At 46.9% G+C, this 19908-nt stretch overlaps 1 protein-coding gene and 1 pseudogene across 3 annotated transcripts in view; one reads left to right on the forward strand and one right to left on the reverse strand.

The window, feature by feature from the left end:
• The window catches only part of LOC141076439 (uncharacterized), a 70129-nt pseudogene that overhangs the window by 39634 nt on the left and 10587 nt on the right, over positions 1-19908 (forward strand).
• The window catches only part of LOC141076435 (uncharacterized), a 151740-nt gene that overhangs the window by 21736 nt on the left and 110096 nt on the right, over positions 1-19908 (reverse strand). For 2 of the 3 annotated variants that reach the window (XM_073563884.1, XM_073563883.1), the window contains exon 6: positions 2746-2836. In XM_073563884.1, the coding sequence (XP_073419985.1) occupies positions 2746-2836 (91 nt within the window). Of the gene's footprint in view, positions 1-2745; positions 2837-3528; positions 3627-3709; positions 3834-3915; positions 4068-19908 lie in introns of those variants that run through there. The other variant, XM_073563885.1, reaches the window with a different exon arrangement.

Below are 19908 nucleotides of genomic sequence, written 5' to 3' on the forward strand. Positions count from 1 at the left end.
AGAATACTCAGTGCCTTTTGCGTGCACAGGCCTGGCAGCTGTGCTCTGCTTGTGAGCAGCACATGATGTCCCTGCCATGTGCTGCTTACAAGCATATAGCAGTTGCTGGCACCGGAGCAGGACGCTGCGAGGGAGCACGGGGTAAGTAAGTGTAATGGTTTGTTTTTTTAATGTTTTCTGAAGGGGCCATGCATACCAGGATAGGGATGTGGATGGGGGTGTGGGCCAATTATAAGGATGGGGCCCTGCATACCAGGACCGGAGTTGGGGGCTAATCATATCAAGATACTATTATTAAAGAGAAATGAATATTCATTGCCCTCCAAACCCATAGGCGTAGAATGCAGTGAATATTAATTTCTCTTTAGCAACGGGAACAGGAGTTAGCCGCAGCCACCGGCTCCAGCCTCATGTGACCCGCTGCTCCGCCGATGCCGTTCGCCCACCTCCCCTCTACAACCGGAGCCGGTACATCCGGACTATAAGACACCCCCCCATTTTACTCCACATTTTTGAAGGAAAACAGTGCGTCTTATAGTCCAAAAAAATACAGTAGTTTTAATACAAACTGAAAAGTCAGGATAAAGGGAAACTCTGCTGTTATTGTACAGAAATTCACACTTGGCCTCACTGCACATTTAGGGTACGTGCAGACGTTGCAGTTTTTGATGCATTTCTGCAGCGTTTTTGAACGCGCAGAATTGCATCAAATCCAAAAACACTGTGCACATGCTGCGAAAAAAACGCACGGATTTGCAGCGTTTTATTTTCTGCAGCATGTCAATTCTTTATGCAGATCTGCAGTGTTTCTGCACCCATTGACTTGCATTGAGTCAGGCATTTCCGCAGCAAAACCGCAGGTCTAAAAAAGATCTGCAGTATTGCTGCGGATGAAACGCTGCTGATCGGGAACAGGGAAGTGTGTGGGCGGTGACTGTGTGCGTGTCTGCCGGGGGTGTGCGGGGGGTCTGCATGTGTGTGTGCATGCAGGCATCGTCCGATGGGACTACAAGTCCCATCGGTCGATGCCTGCAACAGTGACAGTGAGTGAAACATTAGCCAATGATGGGACAGTAGTAGTCCCATCATCCGGCTAATGTGTTGAATGTAAAAAAAAAAACAAAAAAAACACACATATACAGTTCATACTCCCCATCTACACCTAATCCCCGAAGCCCTCGCTCACCTGAAAAAATATTAAAATAATAAACACTATACTCCCTGTGTGCAACGTAATCCAATTAATATGATTATCCCACGACGATCTCCCGTGGAGAGCTGCCACATCAGCTGATGCGACTGCTCTCCAGGGGATCCAGTGATACAATGACAGAGATAATCCTCTGTATTGTATCACTTCGCCGCCGACAGGTCACTGGAGTTCACCTGTCAATTTGCGGCACTACAGCGTGAGAATTTTCTCACGCTGTAGTGCCGTAAAATGCGAGGCTTATCTCCAATGACACACTGCTGGAGGGCTTTCGCCTGTCAGTGTGTCATCGGAGGCCTATAGAGCGGTCATATCTGCTGATGTGACAGCTCTATAGGGGAGATCGTCGTGGGATATTCGTTATTAATGGGATTACATGGGACAGGGAGTATATTGTTGGTTTGTTTTTTTATTTTTTTGCAGGTGATCGATGGCTTTGAATGGATTTAGGCGTACAATAAAAATTATGAAAAACTGTCATGTTTTATTTCATTAAAATACTTTAATCTTATGTGTGTTTTTTAACCCTTTCTTACTATAAGATCAATAATGGTTAGGCATTTTATTGGATGGATGGATCTATCTATAATGGATAGGCGTCTTATTGGATGGATCCATCTATCCATCATATATCCATCCATGGATGGATCCATCCATCTATCCATCATAGATACATCCATCTATCCATCATAAATCCATCCATGGATCCATAGATGGATCCATCCATAGTTGGATCCATCCATAGATATGGATATATCAGTCTATCTATAGATATATCCATCTATCCCATATTTATCTGTGTGTGTAATGGAGTGTGGGTTGGACAAATGTAAAAGAGGAGGTTGGACCAGAAATGACATCACAAATCTTTTTTTTTTTTTTTGTTAATTAACATATCTTTATTTAGCTTACAAAAACGCATACAAATCCACATAAAAAACGTGCGGATTTTTACCTGCGTTTTCTGGCAACAGATGCAGATTCTGTGCAAAAAATTCTGCAGGTAAATCTGCAACGTGTGCACATACCCTTGGAGTTGTCGCTCATAAAAGCAAAGTTTGACCAGAAAGACTTGTAAGGACCTGGTCTTTTAGGGACCATGAGACATTCAGCAGCACAGAAGGGAGAGAAGATTCATCCGATAAGATCTCAGGGATCTAGGAAGCCAACAGCATCATTACCCTCCGCTTTCTCTTACAGGCCCAGCATAAGATTTTTCTTCAAGTGATTTTCTATCTTGTCAGCACATTCTACATACGCTGTCATTTGGCTTTGTAGACTACAGATCTGGGCAGGTAACGGTCAGCGTCTCCTGATCCCAGGGGGTAGGTGGATCCTCCAGGTTATAAGTTCTATAGAAAAGGGCTTTCAATGCCCAAAGTCATTTGAACAGTTTTGGGTGGAGGAGAATGTTGTGGTCTAGAGGCAAAATGGTGATCATGGTAATACGGCCGGACTACACCACCGATAAAGCAGCCACAGCCGGTGACTGAGAGGAATCTGTGACTTCTCTGCATTCAGTGGTTACTACTCACCTGGGTAGTCATATGTGGGAATCTCCTCTTTACACCACTCATCATCTCTCACATATGTCTCTGTAGTATTAATATGGGTCAGATCTTCACCCTGAAACAAATATTGTAAAAGTCACCGACAGATGGAGAAGTCCCATCTATGATCAGCTCTAATCCTGTCATCTCCACCGTTCTCATCACACAAGTATAAAACATATACCGTATATACTCGAATATAAGCCGAGATTTTCAGCCCATTTTTTGGGACTGAAAGTCCCCTCTCGGCTTATATTCGAGTCATATACGCCAGGGGGTCGGAGGGGTGCCAGGTCATACTTACCCGTCCTGGCGCCGTCTCTGCAGCCCCCTGCTTGTCCCACAGACTCCCTTCCTTCCTTCGGCGGTCACATAGTACCGCTCATTAAACTCATGAATATGCGCATATTCATGAGTGTAATGAGCGGTACCATGTGACCGCTGAAGGCAGGAAGGGAGACAGTGGGAGAACAGAGCTGCAGAGACGGCGCCAGGACGGGTAAAGTATAGGCTATATTCAACTGTCCCCTCACTCCATCGCTGCTGTCTGATGTGTCCTCTGTCAGTGACATTCAGATAGCAGAGGGCGCGGTGACGTGGTTAGTGTGCGTCGTGCCCTCTTCTGCCTGAACGTCACAGACAGATGACGTGGCAGATAGCCATGAGTATATACAGTAATACTGGTGGATAAAAGAAGACTGAGCACAAGACCTTCACAGCCGTCTACACATCATAGGGGAGATCTCCTGACACCTTCTCTCCATCTACCTGATGATCCTGAGGAACATTGGGATCTTCTTGGTTACAGTCCTGTGGAAGAAGAGGACGGGGATATCTCTCTGGTGTTGTCCTCTTACTGGATAGATCTGGAGGAAACACATACAGGGACTGAATTCATTCTCTACATACAGATAATTATAGGCCGTGTGTATTTAGTCCTGTCTATTACCTGGTGATGTGAGGGGCTCGGGAACCTCCATTATGACGTTCTTGTACAGATCTTTGTGTGCTTCTAAATACTCCCACTCCTCCATAGAGAGATAAACAGCGACATCCTGACACCTTATAGGAACCTGACACATACAATGATACCGTCATCCCCCGATCCCTTCATAGTGTTACTGTATAATGTCCCAGCATTCCCAGCAGTGTCACCTCTCCAGTCAGCAGCTCAATCATCTTGTAGATGAGTTCTAGGATCTTCTGGTCATTGATGTCCTCATGGATCAGGGGGTGAGGTGGAGGCCCCGTGATTGGGCTCAGGGGTCTTCCCCATCCCTCAGACACAGGGTCCTGACAGTGATCACTAGAGGTCTTCTTCACCACTGTGTAATCCTGGTTATGGAGAGACACATTAATAAATCTCACTACAGACATTCCCAGAGTCCTCACCTCTCCAGTTCTGTCCATCTGTTATTCCCATAGATAAGAATGATGGAATGTGACGTCATCAGAATCTCTCACCTCTCCAGTGAGACGGAAGAGGATCTCTAGGGTGAGGTGTAACATCCTCTCCGCCATCTTGTCTCTGTCCATATCCATCCTTGATGGGTAAATCAGGAAAATTCTCTTCTGTAGAAGATCTTCACTGAGAGGATCCGATATTGTAGAGACCTGAATGAGAAGAAGATGATCCGATGTAACATCATAAGAATCCTGTGTAATAATACAATTACTGGAGATAATAAGGGAAACATATGAGGAGATTTATTATCTTACAGGGTTTAGTTTTCTTCCCTGACATCTACTAATAAAACCTATATATTTAGGCCACAGACAACAAGCAGTTTCCTCCTCGGAGTCGGCAGCTGAACACGTTCCTCATAGACTCATCTTCCATAACGCTAATTCTCGTCTCATTACCGACACTGGAATCGGCATTAGCAAAACTGCAGGAGATATTCATTACACGCGACATGAGAAATAACTCCTTCATGATGAGGACGACATCTTCATCTTCTACTGCGGCTCTAGAAACAGATGTGGCCAGAGTCGGTCACTGCCTCCATCCCCACCGGCCGTCTATATGAAGGTTTCCCGTCTTCCCCGCACTGGAATCTTCTCTCCCGTTAGATCTCAGCTCTGAGTCACACCCAGAAGTTTGAGGCTTTTCTGGAAGAACAGGACAGGAGAGATCTGAGGCCGATGTCTCCATGTACAGGGTTTCCCCTCGGGATAAGAGGCTTTTCTATCCCTTTCCCCCAATTAGAGGGGACACCTGTGGATATCGGGGTCTTTACCGGCTGCAGTACTGGGGGGATTTACTCGGTAACGTGGACGTTGGACAAACGTCACCATCAATTCCCATCAGAGTGAAGGAACATCGCTCCTCTATTCAGCTCTATGGATCCAGGATGAAATCCACTGCGGCCCCTGCAAGAAAAGAGCGAAGTCTGGTGAGACCCCTGAGGCCGGAGATTTCTACAGCTGCTCTGTGCGCACAGGACCTGTGATGAGGTCACAGGAGGGGAGGAGTCAGGAGTCACATGATCAGGGGCCTCAGTGTGTGCAGGACTCTGATGTGCTGGTTATCACTTCTTATTTTTAGGCTATGTGCACACGGTGCAGATTCTGCTGTAGAATTTTCTGCGCAGATTTTGCTAAATCTGCAGGTAAAATGACCTGCGTTTTACCTGCAGCTTTAGTGCAGATTTCTATAATGGAGCAGGTGAAAAACTGCAGTAAAACCGCACAAAAGAAGCGACATGCTGCTTCTTTTAGGCCCTGTGCACACGATGCAGATATCCAGCGGATCCGCAGTGTGATGTACAGTACAATGTAAATCAATTGAAAAAAACACTGTGCAGACGCTGTGGATTTTTCCGCGCGGTTTTCTTGTGGTTCAAAATATGCAGCATGTCACTTCTTTTGTGCGGTTTTCCACCTGCTCCATTCTCCAAATCCACAGAGGAAAACCGCACAAAAACCACAATAAAAAAGGAAGAAATCCGCAGGAAAAGTGCAGGTCATTTGACCTGCGGATTTCTTCAATTCTGCGCGGAAAAATCTGCAGGGCAAAAAAGTACGTGTGCATAGAATCATAGAATCGTAGAGTTGGAAGGGACCTCCTGGGCCATCTGGTCCAACCCCCTGCTCAAAGCAGGATTCACTAAATCATCCCAGTCAGATGTCTGTCCAGCCTCTGAAGACTTCCATTGAAGGAGAACTCACCACCTCTCGTGGCAGCTTGTTACACTCATTGCACTTAGCCTTATTCCGCACCAAATCTGCACGGAAAAACCTGCAGCATGTGCACCGCGTTTTTGGCTTTACATAGCCTTAAATGGTACTGTACATCACGTGCAGTTCTGCAGGGCCAAATCTGCTGCAGAACTGCACCGAATCTGCACTGTGTGCACAGGGCCTTACATGGACACTCAGGGCCATTGACCGGGTAGACGCTGGCCCGGCACCGAGTAACCGCACAGCCCTGAGAGGGTGTTCCAGAACAACTAAGAACTTTTTTGAGATTTCAGATAGAAAAGAGACGATTGTTTAAAAGTAGCAGAGAAACTCTTCCCTTTGATCGAGGAGAATAAGGTTAATATGAGATTTATTAACAATTTGGATAGAATAACTTAGATTTCTCAGATGTGAATAATAAAATAGTGGATGGTAGAATAATAACCAGCACCTATAAAAACCTGCAGCCACCAATATGTCCCTCCATTCTAATAATGCGCACCTGGAACATACTAACAGAGGCCGACCATACAGCCGGTATCTGAGGCTGAGAACAATGAATAGTAGAGAAGAAGGTTTCCTACAACAAGCGAATGACCTGACAGACGACTTATTACACAGAGGTTATCCGCCAACATTATTACACTGTGCTAGAGCGATGGAGGAACCCATGTGGGTCTAGTTACAGGATCCAGGAGGAAGAGCAGAAAAAAGGACGAGATAATAAAAGGTTTATTGTTACTTTTACACCTAATCCCAATATGAATGTAATAAAATCAGCGATAAACAGGAATTGGCATTTGTGAGGAGATGAAGATTTAGCCGTAGCAGCAAAGAACAACCCTGGATTGCTTCTAGAAGAAGCGGTGACTTAGATGACTTATCGCTACAGGAAAGATTCCAGGAGAAGAACAATAAAGTCACCTGGTTACATGGAAGACGTCCAAGTGGCCATTTCCATTGTGGGGATTGCTCCTTCTGTCATCTCCATCTTACAGGAGAAATCTGAGGATCGGGGCGATGACGGTAGATAAACTAATCACGGGCCGCACAGAGCAAGTGCTTTATGTCATATACTGCCCAGGACGATTATTATATTGCCCAGACTATTAGACCGCGGCACATCAGGCTCAGAGAACATTTCCATTCAGTTACACAGGAAAAGCATCTGTGACATTAATGATATAAGAGAGGTCCATAATGCAGACCCCGATGTGCTGAGATCTGCAGGAATTGAGCCCGCTGATTATCCTGTACAAGGCGGTGACCAGAATAGATTACTACTAACAAGAGAAGCAGCATGGATTGTGGATTGCGGTGCACAAGTTCCCCTTGGCCTCAGTGATACATTGAATATGTCTGTGTGGCTGTGATCTATGTTATATTTCTTTACATTTTTTATATTAATCATCTCACTGTACTCACTGTAAATGTTTTGCACTTCTCAGTTAACCATTCCCTAACCCTTGTTATAAGGAAGTGGTGTAACCCTCTGACGAGCATGGACCGATAGAAGCGCTAAGCAAGTGCGAAACGGCCGTAGTCCGTCAGGCTCTCTCATCTGTATAGCTCCCTGCTACCTGCACGCCGCACTCTAATATGGTTTGATGTCTCGTTTCACCATGGAATAAAATTGTAAGAAGGATCTGGGTGACAATTCTTTCAATTCCTTATGATTACTCTTATACGTATACACAATGGTGATGAATGGAAGGCCGCATTCAATACACCGGAGGGGCATAATGAAAATTTGGTGATGCCATTCAGATTAAACAATGCTCCGGCAGTCTTTGAAAATCTCATATTTTTTCTCACCGATGGGTAGATTTGCGGTAGTTTACCTGATGATATATTGAGTTACTCACGTCCTCTGCAGGAGCATCATGAGCATGTCAGACAGCTGGAGTGGGAAAAACATTACCCAGCAATCCCTTTTTGACATTTTGAAGACCTCCATCATTGAAAAATGTCCTAGCACCAAGAAACATAAAAGAGAAGACGGAAGATTTGCTAAAAAATCGCCTGTCTCCCGAATAAACTCATTACATGCAATCTGAAAACTTGCCTCTGTTGTGACTCGATCTGCCATGGTCTCTCTGAATTCACCCTTATTTCTACTGGTGAAATTTTCCCGATCAAAACTCCCATGTCATGTTCCACCAGTTATGTTACACACGTGATTATATGCTCATACCAGAAATTATATGTGGGAAGGACGACCCGACCCCTCCACAAAAGGCTGAACTCACACCGTTCCAATACTCCATAGGGTTTTCTCCAACATGGGCTTTCACGTCACTGCACCATCAAACACAAGAAAGATTCCACACAACTGAGAATATTCCCCACAGAGGAGATTCCCCCACAGGATCAGAATCGCATTGGACAACTACATCGGGAAGAAATCTTCTGGATCTATAAACTAAACCCCCTTACTCCAAATGGCCACAGTGAGATTACAGATGTTACAGAGCCTCCTGCTGCACCAGCCTGGGATAAGTCAGATCATCGCCGGATCCCCGAACACCTCCTGTGACCCGGCTCCACCAGCGCTGCCGATTCCCCCCCCCCCCCGGGTTTACTGAATTCAGACTGTGGGACAGAACCCCATTTGACACATTAACTTTTTCCCTATTTTCCTTCTGAATATTTGGGGTGCGTCTTATGGTCCGGTGCGGCTTATAGTGTAATGTTTTCGGACTTTTATGCTAGATCCGTTATCTTCGCATTTAGTGTGTCGGCCATCTTGTTTCCTGGACTGTGCATTGACTTTTGCCCTCAACCAATATGGAGTCCTCAGCTTGTCGTTGGCCATCTTGTTTCCTGGCATGTGCAGTGACTTTGCCCTCAAATAACATGGAGTACTCAGCTATGATGTCCCTGCCCTGTTTCCTGCCAATTGTCCTTTTAATCAGCTCCAGCTGATTCACCTGTGCTCCTGAATCAGCTCTATTCCCAGTTTGTGACTTGGTCTGTGAAGCCTGGATCTCCTCTGCTTGGAACCATTTGTGGACACAGAACCCTTCTGCTTGCCAGCTACTTCTGACAGGAAAGTAATAGACTCTGAATATCGTTGGTTGTTTGCCTAACTCTGCAACTATCCTGCTACTGCACTACTTGTATGAAGTAATACAAGAAATGCTTAAGAAGCTTATGTCTCATGTGTCTTATTATACCCATGCGTTAGACTCTAGATAGACTGTATACCACATGACAGATTCAGGAGCCATGATAGAGTCTGCTGGGTCTGAGACACCGCTGCAACCTGTATAGAGATTTTTTTTTTTTTTTTTTTTTTGGATCTTTGCCGTTGGGGAGCCGCTGCAGGCTGTGGATCCAAGATATCGATATATGTGATAGTGGTTGTGGCTTCTCACAACCTTTCCAGGTGAGCACATTCCCTTCTTTTAAGTCAGGAGTGTTACCACAGGTAAACACTATTGTGCTCCTTTTCTTTCTTTCCAGCCTCTCTGCCATACATCTTCGGGGAATATGGAGGACTCTATTAAACATCTGTGCGAAGTAACCAATTCAATCCTTGCCGATCTACAGGCAGTAAAGGACAGCTTTGCAAGTCTGCGGGATCGGAGTGATCATAATCTACAGGTGTTCGGACAAACCACTCAGGACTTACGAACCCGGATTGAGGTTCTGGAGCGACAAGTCCAAACCCAAACTTCCACCCCGGCAATGGGAATCCCCAAGCTACCACCATTCCGCTTTGGCGGTGAACGGGAAAGATTCAGAGGATTCATTAATCAATGCAAACTGTTCTTTGCGGCTCATGCGCCTCAGTTCCTTACTGAGCGATCTAAAGTATTAACAATAATTATGCTGCTCTCCAACAAAGCTCTCGCATGGGCAAACCCTCTAATTGAGACTGACGACGACTGTCTAAATAACCTTGATGCTTTCATTTCAGCTATGGGGAAGGCATTCGATGATCCGAACCGCGGTGCTACAGCGGAATCAGCTATGTTGACTTTAAGCCAAGGTAAGCGCTCAGTAGCAGAATATGCTCTGGATTTCCGGAGATGGGCCCTCGACACCACTTGGGATAGCTCCGCTAAAAGATCGGTTTTTCGGAGAGGATTATCCTCTGTAATTAAGGACGAACTTGCTCGTGTCGACCCACCTACAGCATTAGGAGATTTTATCAACTACTGTATTCGGATCGATGCTCGGCTTACTGAACGCAGACAGGAGAGGTGGTCGGAGCTAAGGCACTCTAATCATTTATTCTCTCCCTCTCCAGCCAAGGAGTCCTTGAGCAGGATTATACGAGAACCAAAACCCGAGCCTATGCAGGTGGACTCTTTACAGAGACGGGTCAGTGATGCACGTAAGGAACAGCGACTAAAGGAAAATCTGTGTTTCTATTGCGGTAAGTCAGGACATTTCATCATCAACTGCCCCAGTCGTTCTCGTAAGACAACTGCAGCCATCATACACTGCGAGTGCTGTGAGAGGGGTTCTGTCAGGTCCGCACTACAGACCCCAGAGGGAGTAGAAGATACAGACATTGATTACTCGGACTTGAACTCCGTTATCTCTGAGCCCGATGCAGGTGTTACTGCAGCAGTTTTTCCGGTCCTCTCAGCGGTTTCCCAGCTGAGCTGCAAGAACAACAATTCTCATTGCTTCATTCCCCTCAAACTCAGGGTTCACTCCGTTTGGGTATCTACCTCCGCTATGATTGATTCAGGGGCAAGCGGCAATTTTATGGACATCTCCTTTGCCCAGAGACATAACGTACATTCAGTAAAGAAGGCTACTCCTGTACAGATGGAGACCGTGGATGGCTCACTGTTAAACTCGGGACCAGTGGACCAGGAGACGGAACCCCTGAAGGTCCTCATGGGTAATGACCATCAAGAGAGTCTGTCCTTTATGCTCATCTCTTCTCCTCATTTCCCTATTATTCTAGGACTGCCTTGGCTGCAGGCTCAGAATCCTACGATTAATTGGGAGACTAAAGAACTGCACTTTCCGAAGACACAGATAAGTCCAGAAGCTTCAGTCTGCTCCATCCCTAAGGGACCACCATCAGTCTCAGAGCTACCAGCAATATACCGTGAGTATGCTGATGTGTGCGACAAAAAGAACGCAGACCTACTACCCCCTCACCGTCCATATGACTGTCCAATAGACCTATTACCAGGTGCAGGGATACCGTTTGGCAAGATTTACCCTTTGGCAGGGCCAGAGCTAAAGGCGCTAAAGGACTATATAGATGAACAGCTAGCCAAGGGCTTCATACGCCATTCTTCATCTCCCGCTGGTGCACCAATCTTCTTTGTGAAGAAGAAAGACGGATCTCTTAGGCCCTGCATAGATTATCGGGAGCTCAATAAGATCACGATCAGAAACCGTTACCCACTACCTTTGATTCCGGAATTATTGGAGAGAGTACGGCATGCAAAGCTCTTTACTAAGTTGGATCTCCGTGGGGCCTATAACTTGGTCCGCATTAGACCTGGGGATGAATGGAAGACTGCTTTCAGGTCACGCTACGGACACATTGAATACCTGGTAATGCCATTCGGTTTATGTAATGCCCCAGCAACTTTCAAACATTTGGTGAATGACATTTTTAGAGATCTCCTGGATACATTCATTGTAATTTATTTGGATGATATCTTGATTTTTTCTAACTCCACAGAGGAACATCACAGACATGTGAAGATGGTCTTAGAACGCCTTCGACAAAACCATCTGTATATCAAACTAGAAAAGTGCGAATTCCATCGGACGGAGATCCAATTTCTGGGGTATGTAATGACGTCACGAGGAATTAGTATGGATGAGAGTAAGATCCAAGCCATTAAAGACTGGCCGGTCCCCAAGAATGTAAAGGAGGTCCAGCGCTTTATAGGGTTTGCTAATTTTTATAGGCGTTTTATCAGGAACTTTTCTGAGGTAGTGTCTCCCATCACACGGCTTACCCGCAAGAACTCTGCTTTTACCTGGACCCCCCAGGCTCAAGAAGCATTTTCCCGCCTGAAACAGAAATTCACCACGGCACCTATTCTGGTGCATCCTAACCCTGAACGTGCCTTCATAATAGAGGTGGATGCCTCAGACAGTGCCATTGGAGCTATCCTCTCCCAGAGGACAGGCGAGAAAGAAGTCTTACATCCCTGTGCTTTCTTTTCTCGGCGGTTGTCTCCTGCAGAACGAAACTATGACGTGGGTAATAGAGAATTGTTGGCCATCATCGCAGCCTTCAAAGAATGGAGACACCACCTTCAGGGAGCTGCACAGCAGATAATCGTCTTGACTGACCACCGCAATCTCGAGTTTATCAGATCGGCTAAGTGTTTGACTCCTCGCCAGGCTCGTTGGAGTCTTTTCTTAAACCAATTCAATTTTGTTATCTCTTATAGACCAGGATCGCGTAATGGAAAGGCCGATGCGTTGTCTAGACTCTACTCAGATGAAACTATCCCACTCACGTTTCATAAGACTGTTATCTCTGATTCCAGGTTCCTGGGGGTGATCCATAATCAAGACTTGCTTAACGATATCAAGGAAGCATACCATACGGATCCTTGGTTGGCACAACCATCTTGTGAAGTAAGTCTTGTATATAAGAATGGTGTGTGGATTCAGGGGCAACGCCTGTATATTCCTGAAGCGGCCAGAGGGAAAGTACTGCAACTCGTCCACGATTCTAAAATAGCGGGGCATAGAGGAGTTCTGAAGACTCAAGAATTCCTGTCTCGCTTCTTTTGGTGGCCCACGTACAGAAGAGACGTTCTGGATTATGTCACTTCTTGTGAAGTCTGTGCTAGATGCAAGACTCCACGTTCGTCGCCTACAGGTCTTTTACAACCCCTACCCATTCCCACCCGTCCATGGGGATCCATATCAATGGACTTCATTGTGGAGCTGCCAACCTCTCAAGGGAAGAACACAGTTCTAGTGGTGGTGGATCGGTTAACAAAGGCAGCCCATTTTATTCCGTGTGTGGGTTTACCCACTGCGAAACACACATCGGACTTGATCATCCAAAATGTGTTTCGTCTGCATGGCGTACCGGATGAGGTTGTATCTGATCGAGGGGTGCAATTCACTTCAAAGTTTTGGCAGCACTTCTGTGCTGCGTTAAACATCAAAGTTAATCTATCTTCTGCCTTTCATCCGCAGACAAATGGACAGACTGAGCGGACTAACCAGACCCTAGAACAGTATCTCCGCTGTTTTATCTGCCACCTACAAGATGACTGGGTGGATTTGCTCCCACTGGCTGAATTCTCTTACAACAATTCGCAGAGCGCTTCCACTAAGCTGTCACCCTTTTATGCCAATTTGGGTTATCATCCTAACATCCTTCCTCGATTTCCCATAGACACACCTCTCCCAGCTGTAGCCGACAGAATCACATCTCTACAACAGAACCTTGATCTACTTAAGAGGAATCTGGAATCCGCTCAGGACAGGTATAAAAAATCGGCAGATAGGTTTCGTAAACCTGCACCAACCTTCAAGGTAGGAGATTTGGTTTGGCTGTCAACTAAGAACCTTAAGATGAGAGTACCATCATCCAAATTGGGTCATAAGTACATCGGGCCTTATAAGATTACTAAGCTTGTCAGTAACGTTGCCTGTCGCCTTCAACTGCCGAGATCTATGAGGATTCACCCTGTGTTTCATGTTTCTCTACTGAAGGCTGCAACTCCCAATTCTTTCCCTGGTCGTTCTTCTTCCCCTCCTGCTCCGGTCCTCATCGATGGCCAGGAGGAGTTTGTCGTGGAAAGGATCCTGGACTCCAGGTTGCGTAGAAACGGGGTGCAATACCTGGTACAGTGGCAAGGCTATTCTTCTGAGGACAACTCGTGGGAACCAGCCTCCAATCTCCATGCGCCTCGTTTACTCCGCCAGTTCCATCAGAGGTACCCGGGAAAGCCTGGACTGGGGCCATCCGGAGGCTGTCCTTAAGGGGGGAGTAATGTAATGTTTTCGGACTTTTATGCTAGATCCGTTATCTTCGCATTTAGTGTGTCGGCCATCTTGTTTCCTGGACTGTGCATTGACTTTTGCCCTCAACCAATATGGAGTCCTCAGCTTGTCGTTGGCCATCTTGTTTCCTGGCATGTGCAGTGACTTTGCCCTCAAATAACATGGAGTACTCAGCTATGATGTCCCTGCCCTGTTTCCTGCCAATTGTCCTTTTAATCAGCTCCAGCTGATTCACCTGTGCTCCTGAATCAGCTCTATTCCCAGTTTGTGACTTGGTCTGTGAAGCCTGGATCTCCTCTGCTTGGAACCATTTGTGGACACAGAACCCTTCTGCTTGCCAGCTACTTCTGACAGGAAAGTAATAGACTCTGAATATCGTTGGTTGTTTGCCTAACTCTGCAACTATCCTGCTACTGCACTACTTGTATGAAGTAATACAAGAAATGCTTAAGAAGCTTATGCCTCATGTGTCTTATTATACCCATGCGTTAGACTCTAGATAGTCTGAAAGATACAGTATATCTTTATTCATTTTTTTAGGTGACCGCACTTCATTCATAGGCACTTTATAATATAATTATTGTATGTAAGTGTGTTCTGTTTTCTCATGATCTATAATTTATCTGTGTGTGACGGACTTTCTCATGAACTTTGACATTTTGTGCTTTGTTGGCGTTTTTTATTCCAAAGACATACTGATAGGGAATTTAGATTGTGAGCCCCATCGGGGACAGCGATGATAATGTGTGCAAACTGTAAAGCGCTGCGGAATATGTTGGCGCTATATAAATAAAAAGATTATTATTATTATTATAAAGACTGCATATAAAACGTTCCAGGCTTGACATGTTTATCCGCTCTCAGGTTTCGTCCTGAGGAAGACGTCCTGCGTGACTGTGAAACGCGTTGACTTTGAAAACTTGTTTAAATAAACGTTTTTAGTGAAAATCTCCATCTCCGATCGTCTCCATCAGCAGCGCAGGTACAGACACATTATACCCGGATCAGCTCTTCTGCTCGGTCTTTGGCCCCGGGTCCTGCAGCAGCTGATTTATGCATTGAGCATGGTGTAAAGGCGCCACTCCATCAGGTGAGTGTAATACTCCCCTACTCTCATTATATCTGGTTATCAGGTAAGACCCTATTTTTCGCTTGTTTGTTCCTCAGTATCTCGACTACAAGAAATCTCTGTAACACTTTCAGGTTACTTGGCTAAAACCAATGAAGGGACTGGGACCGTAACGGGGTCCATCTGACACCCCAATGCAGAAGCCACATGTCCTGAGAACTGGACCTGCTGGACCACAAATTGTCATTTCTCCAGGTTACCAAATAAATAGTTGTCACGTAGAACCTGGAGACCCTGTCTGACATGCTCAGCATGCTCCTCCAGAGGACGGGAGTAACTCACTATATCATCCAGGAAAATTATCACAAATCTACCAATCAGTGAGAAAAATATAATTACTGACATTGTCACAGACTGCCGGAGCATTGGTTACCCCGAATGGCGGCATCAGGTTGGGTTTTCTTACAGCGAATATTGGATTTATGTTGGGGCCCCCTGTCCCTGACAGCCGGTGTCGTTTCCCCTACAGAGGCCAATCCACAAGGGCCCTGAGGTGCGAGACTCGGGCGAGTTTCTCCCAAGTGTGACCCCGGCCTCAGCCGGACTCTGGAAGGGGGGAAATAACCGAGATTTGGGCATTTTAGCTCCTGGTGTGGAGTCGATAGCACAATCATATGCCGCCATATAGTAGACGGCCGGTAACCGGTGAGAATTCCCTCCTGTGTGGGGTCTATTTCCCTCCAGAGAAATCAAACGTTACATTCCACACATAACACTGTGTAGAGAAGGCGGCGCGGGGTAATTGTGCCAGTAGTGAGGGGAAATAATGGCGGGAATGTCACTGACTGAGGAGAAGCCTCCATGGAGCGTCTTCACTCTGGAGATCATGTGACCCCTGACTCCTCCCCTCCTGTGACCTCATCACAGGTCCTGTGCACAGAGCAGCCATATATGTGGAGTGCGGCTCTGCAGGTTAGTGATGGGCAGTCCGGCTCTTCTGGCTCCTTTCCCCACTTTTCTCCCTCCTGTCCCTTCACTATAAAGCCTGGACCTCATTATACAGCTGTACAGGGGTCTAGTGAAGGCTTTTTCGCCCTTTCCTCAGACTGTAGCTCCTGGGAACAGGCCCTCACTCCTGTCCCTTCACTATAAAGCCTGGGCCTCATTATACAGCTGTACAGGGGTCTAGTGAAGGCTTTTTAGCCCTTTCCTCAGACTGTAGCTCCTGGGAACAGGCCCTCACTCCTGTCCCTTCACTATAAAGCCTGGGCCTCATTATACAGCTGTACAGGGGTCTAGTGAAGGCTTTTTAGCCCTTTCCTCAGACTGTAACTCCTGGGAACAGGCCCTCACTCCTGTCCCTTCACTATAAAGCCTGGGCCTCATTATACAGCTGTACAGGGGTCTAGTGAAGGCTTTTTAGCCCTTTCCTCAGACTGTAGCTCCTGGGAACAGGCCCTCACTCTTGTCCCTTCACTATAAAGCCTGGGCCTCATTATACAGCTGTGCAGGGGTCTAGTGAAGGCTTTTTAGCCCTTTCCTCAGACTGTAGCTCCTGGGAACAGGCCCTCACTCCTGTCCCTTCACTATAAAGCCTGGGCATCATTATACAGCTGTACAGGGGTCTAGTGAAGGCTTTTTAGCCCTATCCTCAGACTGTAGCTCCTGGGAACAGGCCCTCACTTCTGTCCCTTCACTATAAAGCATGGGCCTCATTATACAGCTGTACAGGGGTCTAGTGAAGGCTTTTTAGCCCTTTCCTCAGACTGTAGCTCCTGGGAACAGGCCCTCACTCCTGTCCCTTCACTATAAAGCCTGGGCCTCATTATACAGCTGTACAGGGGTCTAGTGAAGGCTTTTTAGCCCTTTCCTCAGACTGTAACTCCTGGGAACAGGCCCTCACTCCTGTCCCTTCACTATAAAGCCTGGGCCTCATTATACAGCTGTACAGGGGTCTAGTGAAGGCTTTTTAGCCCTTTCCTCAGACTGTAGCTCCTGGGAACAGGCCCTCACTCTTGTCCCTTCACTATAAAGCCTGGGCCTCATTATACAGCTGTGCAGGGGTCTAGTGAAGGCTTTTTAGCCCTTTCCTCAGACTGTAGCTCCTGGGAACAGGCCCTCACTCCTGTCCCTTCACTATAAAGCCTGGGCATCATTATACAGCTGTACAGGGGTCTAGTGAAGGCTTTTTAGCCCTATCCTCAGACTGTAGCTCCTGGCAACAGGCCCTCACTTCTGTCCCTTCACTATAAAGCATGGGCCTCATTATACAGCTGTACAGGGGTCTAGTGAAGGCTTTTTAGCCCTTTCCTCAGACTGTAGCTCCTGGGAACAGGCCCTCACTCCTGTCCCTTCACTATAAAGCCTGGGCCTCATTATACAGCTGTACAGGGGTCTAGTGAAGGCTTTTTAGCCCTTTCCTCAGACTGTAGCTCCTGGGATCAGGCCCTCACTCCTGTCCCTCCACTATAACGCCTGGGCCTCATTATACAGCTGTACAGGGGTCTAGTGAAGACTTTTTAGCCCTTTCCTCAGTCTGTAGCTCCTGGGAACAGGCCCTCACTCCTGTCCCTTCACTATAAAGCCTGGGCCTCATTATACAGCTGTACAGGGGTCTAGTGAAGGCTTTTTAGCCCTTTCCTCAGACTGTAGCTCCTGGGAACAGACCCTCACTCCTGTCCCTTCACTATAAAGCCTGGGCCTCATTACACAGCTGTACAGGGGTCTAGTGAAGACTTTTTAGCCCTTTCCTCAGACTGTAGCTCCTGGGAACAGGCCCTCACTCCTGTCCCTTCACTATAAAGCCTGGGCCTCATTATACTGCTGTACAGGGGTCTAGTGAAGGCTTTTTAGCCCTTTCCTCAGACTGTAGCTCCTGGGAACAGGCCCTCACTCCTGTCCCTTCACTATAAAGCCTGGGCCTCATTATACAGCTGTACAGGGGTCTAGTGAAGGCTTTTTAGCCCTTTCCTCAGACTGTAGCTCCTGGGAACAGGCCCTCACTCCTGTCCCTTCACTATAAAGCCTGGGCCTCATTATACAGCTGTACAGGGGTCTAGTGAAGGCTTTTTAGCCCTTTCCTCAGACTGTAGCTCCTGGGATCAGGCCCTCACTCCTGTCCCTCCACTATAACGCCTGGGCCTCATTATACAGCTGTACAGGGGTCTAGTGAAGACTTTTTAGCCCTTTCCTCAGTCTGTAGCTCCTGGGAACAGGCCCTCACTCCTGTCCCTTCACTATAAAGCCTGGGCCTCATTATACAGCTGTACAGGGGTCTAGTGAAGGCTTTTTAGCCCTTTCCTCAGACTGTAGCTCCTGGGAACAGGCCCTCACTCCTGTCCCTTCACTATAAAGCCTGGGCCTCATTATACAGCTGTACAGGGGTCTAGTGAAGGCTTTTTAGCCCTTTCCTCAGACTGTAGCTCCTGAGATCAGGCCCTCACTCCTGTCCCTCCACTATAACGCCTGGGCCTCATTATATAGCTGTACAGGGGTCTAGTGAAGACTTTTTAGCCCTTTCCTCAGACTGTAGCTCCTGGGAACAGGCCCTCACTCCTGTCCCTTCACTATAAAGCCTGGGCCTCATTATACAGCTGTACAGGGGTCTAGTGAAGGCTTTTTAGCCCTTTCCTCAGACTGTAGCTCCTGGGAACAGACCCTCACTCCTGTCCCTTCACTATAAAGCCTGGGCCTCATTACACAGCTGTACAGGGGTCTAGTGAAGACTTTTTAGCCCTTTCCTCAGACTGTAGCTCCTGGGAACAGGCCCTCACTCCTGTCCCTTCACTATAAAGCCTGGCCCTCATTATACAGCAGTACAGGGGTCTAGTGAAGGCTTTTTAGCCCTTTCCTCAGACTGTAGCTCCTGGGAACAGACCCTCACTCCTGTCCCTTCACTATAAAGCCTGGGCCTCATTATACAGCTGTACAGGGGTCTAGTGAAGGCTTTTTAGCCCTTTCCTCAGACTGTAGCTCCTGGGCACAGGACCTCACTTCTGTCCCTTCACTATAAAGCCTGGGCCTCATTATACAGCTGTACAGGGGTCTAGTGAAGGCTTTTTAGCCCTTTCCTCAGTCTGTAGCTCCTGGGAACAGGCCCTCACTCCTGTCCCTCCACTATAAAGCCTGGGCCTCATTATACAGCTGTATAGGGGTCTAGTGAAGGCTTTTTAGCCCTTTCCTCAGACTGTAGCTCCTGGTCACCATGTGATCTCACCATAACCCTAACAAGCTAATTAAGGTGTGAAATCTTGGTCAAAATTATCTCAGTACACAAATCTCCAAGGGTGCCCAAAGTTTTGCATCGCCCCTTTTTCCTTTTTAGCAATTATGAAAGTGTAAAATAGTCTATATATGTATTTTTTATTAGTATTTTTGCCTAAAATGCAAAGGCCATGTGTCATCTTAGAGGTTCGGCCTTTTAGAGATCATTTCATCTTCATCTTACTACTGCTCACAATAACAGTCATTTTGACCAGGGGCGCTCACACTTTTACATGCCGCTGTCAATGCTTCATCCCGCTGGTGCTCAATATTTAATAGGGTCTTTCTATTAAACTTAATGAAAAGTTTGGTGAATTCCTTTGAGCTGTTATTACTAGAGATGAGCGAATATCGTCGGAGAAGTTGTTATTGGCTAATATCACTTACCGAATAGCTGCATCGGGACCCCGGATCCCTGGAGCGCTCCCGATAATCAGCTGCATGTGTCGCCCTCCATGCAGGTGCTGTGACTATCACACAGCGCGACACATGCAGCTGATTATCGGGAGCGCTCCAGCACACTGAGTCCTGCACACACTGAGGCCCCTGATCATGTGACCCCTGACTCCTCCCCTCCTGTGACCTCATCACAGGTCCTGTGCACATAGAGCAGTCATATATGTGGCAGACACTCCTGGACCTTCTGCTTTCTGGGCCGGTTCCTCCTGTGA

This window comes from Dendrobates tinctorius, unplaced genomic scaffold (assembly GCF_039654945.1).
Source record: "Dendrobates tinctorius isolate UK_male_01 unplaced genomic scaffold, ASM3965494v1 ptg000404l, whole genome shotgun sequence".
NCBI lineage: Eukaryota > Metazoa > Chordata > Amphibia > Anura > Dendrobatidae > Dendrobates > Dendrobates tinctorius.